General features: G+C 45.1%; 1 protein-coding gene across 1 annotated transcript in view; it reads right to left on the reverse strand.

Moving 5' to 3' along the window:
- The window catches only part of CD2AP (CD2 associated protein), an 83737-nt gene extending 79571 nt beyond the window's left edge, over positions 1-4166 (reverse strand). Inside the window, exon 1 of the mRNA XM_062573218.1 lies at positions 4052-4166. Within this exon, the coding sequence (XP_062429202.1) occupies positions 4052-4055 (4 nt within the window). The 5' untranslated portion in view covers positions 4056-4166. The remainder of the gene's footprint in view (positions 1-4051) is intronic.
- Positions 4167-6216: the final 2050 nt, after the last annotated feature.

The raw sequence follows: 6216 nt of genomic DNA on the forward strand, positions 1-6216 counted from the left end.
GAGCACCCAACATCCTCAACCATCATTTTCCAGAAACTTCTGAAATTAATAGTATTCACCTATCTCTGAATCTCACGAGATTAACACCTCGTGGCACACAGCATTACAGAGAATATTTTAAAATATCCAAATTAAGACAACAGCATTAAGCCTTCATTCTTGTTTTATGACTACTTCCTCTCACTTACTGTCAAGAATTTGTATTTCTGTCCCTTCCAGATACTACATGTGTTCAAGATATACCTGTTTAGGTCTTGACCCAAATCCACTAACCATCAACTCTCCCTCATTACAGTAATTTCACCTCACAGTAGCACAGACACCTTCTTCAGGACTCCATTTTCCACTGTCTTCCTCAAAGCTTTGTCTGGAATAAAAAAAATAATAATAAAAGCACTTTGCTTAGCATTATCAATATAAGTGCAGTCTGTCAGCTCTGGCTCAGTGGAACCCTAATATAGACAGGTTGCTTCATTTAGCAAATCTGTGCTTTTTGTTTAAATCAGTGTATTCTTCAGTAGTTTACTGTAAATAAATTTCAACTCTACTTTGCATCCTGTACTTCCTGGTAAAAATATTATCTGAAAGACTCTAGACTTCTATCCATTTTTTTAAAAAAAGTTATAGGAACAAATCTTGGAAGTCATATTCTAATTAGTTCTTGTAATACTACTAGTGAATATTTTTTTTTTTGCTTGCAACATGAAGGTGAAGAAAGTAAAAGACTTCAAACAAATTTAATGAATTTAATGTTCTATGAATTCATGATATAGAGTGAGTTACTACAAACATGTTTTGTCTACAGTAACTGTTAGTAATGAAGAAACATGCCCAGTTTCTTAAAGTACCCCACAATTACAAAATTTTCTAAAGATTAAATGTAGCAAATTTGAATGAACTAAATATTGAGAATCATAAATCCAAGCTAGAACAAATTATGTGAAATTAAATAAAATAGTGTAAAAGGCACAGAGCTAATAAGATGGTGGCAAAAGTACAGTAGACTTCAGTGTATCACTATAGTAATACACCAGCTATTGATGGAGTATTTCACCCTTAGCCTTGAAGTTAACTAAATATAACAAGCCATACAAAATTATAGTTCTATACCACAAACTTAGCTCAATCCTCCTAATAACATACATGTGATATAATCAAACTATTGATTAATTTTAGTTAGGAAAATTATTTGTTATCTGGCTAGACAGAAATAAGTACAGAGGATGTTACAATAAATGGAAATACACAGCTCTACCTCCCTCTAAATGGTAACCAACCCAAGACAGCAAAGAGATACTTCAGTCAGGTAAAGGGTTGATTCCCAATTCCTACTCAGAATATCTGAATATATTTTTCTTTCAGTTAATCTATTTCTCCATCTACTTGCAGAATCACATTCTAAATGACCATGATTAACGCAGTACAGAAGGCGAAGAATTATAATGACAGAGCTTCAGCAGGCATCTCTGGACATCACTGCTGAATAACAGACCATGTAACGTCAGCACTGATAGCATCTGCCTCCTCCCTATCATTCAAAGTGCCTGAATGAGAGGACTTCTTGCAACATTAATCTCTAGCCATTACAAGAACCTGTTCCAAGGCATTTTGTATTTTTGTCTCTCTCCTTCTGGTTCCTCCAGATTTATATTGCTCCTTCCTTACCTCTCAACAAATCTCAGACACCTATCCATGAATTTCTAAGACAGATACCTTCTTGTGCCCATCTAAGCCGACTCTTAAATGCAGTATCTCTTTCATAAGCTGACATAAAAGACAAACAAGCTCTTATCAGGAGCCAGCTCTACCATGACGTCAGTAAGAAAATAATCAAATAACGACTTCTCAAGGTAAATGTGAGGCCATCACCAAAAAGAAAAAGTTAGTGTAGTGCCAGCTGAAGTTAGTTTACAAGAGGCTTTTTCTTATTTTTCAGGTATGTTTTACTGCATATTTCCCCCCATTTTTCAGTCATAAGAAAGTAGGACTTGGAAAATTTGGAAGAACATCATCATCTTCATTGAAATTCTATACAGAAGGCTTTCAGATCCTCCTACAATCATTTATAAAAGTTTGCCAACGTTCTGGTCAGCGGCATTTCTGTGCGGTTGCTCCTGCACACAAACTGTTGCAACAACTGATAGTAACAATGCTTGACACAGGGTATGCACACAGTTAATACAGTCACCTCTGGAGCGGTAATTTCAGCTCATTACAGCTGTAATCAGAAAAGGCAAAAACAAAGCCACATTTAAGGAGAGTGGACGTAAAACAATGATCTATATTAATCGTATTTAGTCAGCCTGAATGCTGGTCTAAGTCCTTTATTAAAATACCCATACAGTATTCCTAGTTGCATTCTAATGCTATTGCTAATTCAAACCTGTTACATGTAAGCCCTGAAGTATTTCACTTTAACCTCACACAACTTGGGTTTAAAATTTTTAGTTAGTATGTTAAACTTTTACACTATAGGAACTGCCATCACAGGCCCCAGCAATGATCCAAATACAGACTTTTACTTTCTAGGTATCATAACGTAAGCTCATAACGGCATAAGAAATAGTAAGTCTTATCTATTCAGAACAATTCACATAGAGCTTCAAAAAGTTACACAATTCTGTTTGTCTCAGTCTACAAAAAGGAAATGCACTTTATATTTTAGGACTGTATTACATGTGCCATAAGCAGTTATCTTGTGCATTTAAAGTTGCCAGATACAGGGGGAAAAATGAAATCACATCTTTATAATCACGAGAAATACAAGTCAGAAGTGGTGTATCATTTCAGTAACTACATACTTGATCTGCACACCATGTGATTCTTCCCTTCTTTTTATGCATGAGAGGTGAGGAAATGAAGCTGCCCAAGACCCACACGCACTTCTATTTAAAAGCTTAAATATTGCTTATTAAAGGCAGAACGTTTACACACAGCAGCATAAGGATACACACTATTTTTTAATACTAAAAGAGAAAGCGCCCACCACACACAGTCTCGCATAACCCCTCGCTACCCCTGTACAGTAGTACTGTAAGCAGCTAATACACACAGCAACAGAGAAAGTAACATAATACAGGTACAGATAACGGAGACAGAGAGAAAACGGACAATGGAAATGAGGGAACTCTGTAGAGGGAAAGAGGTCGCTGAAAATCGGCATTTATGTCATTCCTGCATACTTGCCTATGTAGATGCTCTTAATTTTCAAGTTAATTTGAGCACAACTCAGTCTTTTCAAATGCAAATCTGAACTGGTATGTTATGAAAAAAAGACCTAAATTTGCTTTAAAAAAATAACTAATGTCTTAGCAGAGGAAGCAGTAAATGTGCAGCTGAAATCAAATGGAGGGATTGGAGGGGGGAAGCTAATCCCATCAACTTTTGCTCTTCACCGAGCCATTGCTCACTTCCTCCAACTATATCACTCTATCAATATTTGCCATACAGCAATAAAACTCGCCGTTCTCAACGAAAGCCATCTACGCCGGAGGGAAGGGAAGGAAAAAAAAAAAGAAAAAAGAAAGAAAGAAAGAAGAGCAGCCCCACACCTGAACGACCCCCGCAGCTCCCGGGGGCGGCAGCAGCTTCCCCCCGCCGAGCCGAGCTGAGCCGAGCCGAGCCGAGCCGAGCCGAGCCGAGCCGGCTCCGAGCAAGCCGGGCTGCACCCAGCGCTTCCCCCGCTCGGGGCGAGCGCCGGACATGAACAGCGGGGCTTTAATAAATAAACAGAGAAATAAATAATACATAAATAAGGAAGCTTCTCCTCAGAAGAAACGCCGTTTCACCCTCACACACACACACGCGCGCGCGCCCCGGGGCGACCGGCGGCAGAGCCGCGGCGCCCCCCGCCCCGGGCTCCCCCCGCCCCGGGGCCGCCGCCGCCGCCGCACAAAGGGCGGCAGAGCCCGGCGGGCCGGGCACGGCCCCGGCCCTGGGCACGGCCCCGGCCCCGGAGCGGCGCGGCGCGGAGGGGAGGCCGGGCCGGGCCGGCCCCCGCCCCGCACCGGGGTCCCCGCCGCCGCGGAGGTGGCCCGTCGCCGTCGCTCACCCATGCTGCGCCCGCCCGCCCCGGCTCGGCGGAGCGGCTCCGGGTCCCGCCAACGCGCTCAAGCCGGGCACGGCGGCTCCATCCGCGCCGCCGGCGGCCCGGGGCGGAGGCGGCCGCAGACCCGTCCCGTCGCTGCCGCCGCCGCTCCCGCCCCTCGCCTCAGGCGAGCTCCGGCACCGGCCGCGCCGCGCCGCGGGGGGCGCCAAATCCCGCGAGAGCTCCGCGCCGCCGCCCCCGTTGCCAGGCGGGGTGACGTCGCCGCCCGTTCCCCCCTCCCCCCGCGGCCGCCGCCGTGTCGCCTCCGTGAGGGGCGCCCGTCCCGCCGCCGGCGCCCCGCGGCTCCTCTCCGCCCCGGCCCCCGCCGCGTAGCCTCCGTGAGGGGCGCCCGGCTCGCCGCCCCCGCAGCCGCCGGCGATGGCGCCGCCACCCCTCACCTGCCCCCGCAGGTGGCCCCGCCGCCCTCCCCCCCCCCCCGGCCATGTCGCAGACGGAATTTTCTCCCGCCGCCGCCGCTCCAGCCTGTCAGTGCCCTTTTCCCTCCGTCCCCTCGTCAAAAATTGGCCTCGGGGGGCCCAGTCAGCCTTAAAAAGTGGTATCTCCGCCCTTCCCACAGGCGGTGGGGGGCTTTCCTCCCCCAGCGCCGCGCCTGTCCCCACAGAGAAGGGCCCCCCTGGAGCCGCGCTCCCCGCCAGCGTCTCACCGCGCCGTCTGCTGAGGCGCCCCGGGGTTCCTCTCTGGTCTCCCCTCCGAAAAAAAGCCCCGGGATCCTTTTTGGGAAGCAGCCTGAGATTTTGGGTCGGTTCTGGCTGCGGGGTTGAGCCCTTCTCCAGCCAAAATTCGGCTCCTTGCTTGACCAAGGGCGCAGGTCCCCAAGGAAAGGCCTTAAAGGAAGCAGATACAGCCCTTTTATACTGAAAAAAGGGTGACCTGGTTGTAGCTGGGGCAAATTTCTCCTTCCCTAACCTCTTGTGCATGTTTGTGGGCTTGTGCATTCGTTTGGGACAATTTATAGATTTTTTGATTTTTTTTTTTTTTGAACTAAGATGTATTTCTAGAAAGGAGGAAAATAAGTGTTCAGAGCTATATCAGGCTACCACTCTCTAGGCTTTTGTGGGAAACTCAGGAAGAGTGGAAACGACTACTTAGAACTGCACAGATTTAAAGTAAAATAGTGACTTTGAGGCCAAAAGGACAAGTAAACATAGTGTGGTTTTGATGAAGATCAGGGAATATAACACAGCAGGCCTCTCTGAAATGAAAATATTCTGTCTTCCCTGCTGCAGGCATCCTTTTCATGAACGGTTCAAAATGAGCCATTTTAGCCAAGCTCAGGACAAACTTAGCCTAATAAGAATGTCAAGTATTTCCAGGAGTCAGCTTTTGGTTTGCATCTTTCTCATGGAATATAAACTCAAAATGAGACAGTTAATAAGCATCAAAGATAAAAGTGAAGACATGGGGTGTAAATGACCATATACCATATCATAATACAATGCTTTTTTTCCCCTCTACAATGTTTTGAGGCAGACTCTACTACCAATTCTTCTGACAGCAGAGCTGGGAACATACAAGTGATTGTGAGAATTTTCCTGAAGTAGGTACAGTGCTTAACTTTGATAAATGGTCCCATGATGCTCCCTGAAAAGAGAGTCTATTCTTTATAAAAAATAAAACCTCTTTAGATTTATAATAGTTAATTGCAAGATGAGATTTGGGACAGATATGAAACATCCTTGTTACAGTTTGAAGTCACTCCAACAAAAAGCTAGAAAATAGCTTTCGGGAGAATAAATTGTCCTCGTTTATCTTCTCTATAGTTTTTTTCTCTTCTGAAGAAGAATTATATCCTAAAAATAAGATAAAGGATGAAGTGAATTATAAATTTTATCTAATATAGCAATTTTTAACTTTTTGGGCCTTTCCCCAAGGCTAACTATATGACAAGTGAGAAATAAAATATTCATAATGTACACCTTTGCAGAGCACCTAAGGAGCTCCACATAGCCTTCTTTTGGGAAGCTCATCTGAACTAGAGCAAAAGCCCTTTCCAATTTATTCAAGGATCATTTCTGCTTTTGGATCAGCCCTAAATACTTAGGTTGGCATAAAGCTATCTTTGCCCTCTTCCTTCAGATTAGAACATGCTGTAGAGCTAAGCACCACTT

Source organism: Rhea pennata, chromosome 3 (genome assembly GCF_028389875.1).
Source record: "Rhea pennata isolate bPtePen1 chromosome 3, bPtePen1.pri, whole genome shotgun sequence".
Taxonomy (NCBI): domain Eukaryota; kingdom Metazoa; phylum Chordata; class Aves; order Rheiformes; family Rheidae; genus Rhea; species Rhea pennata.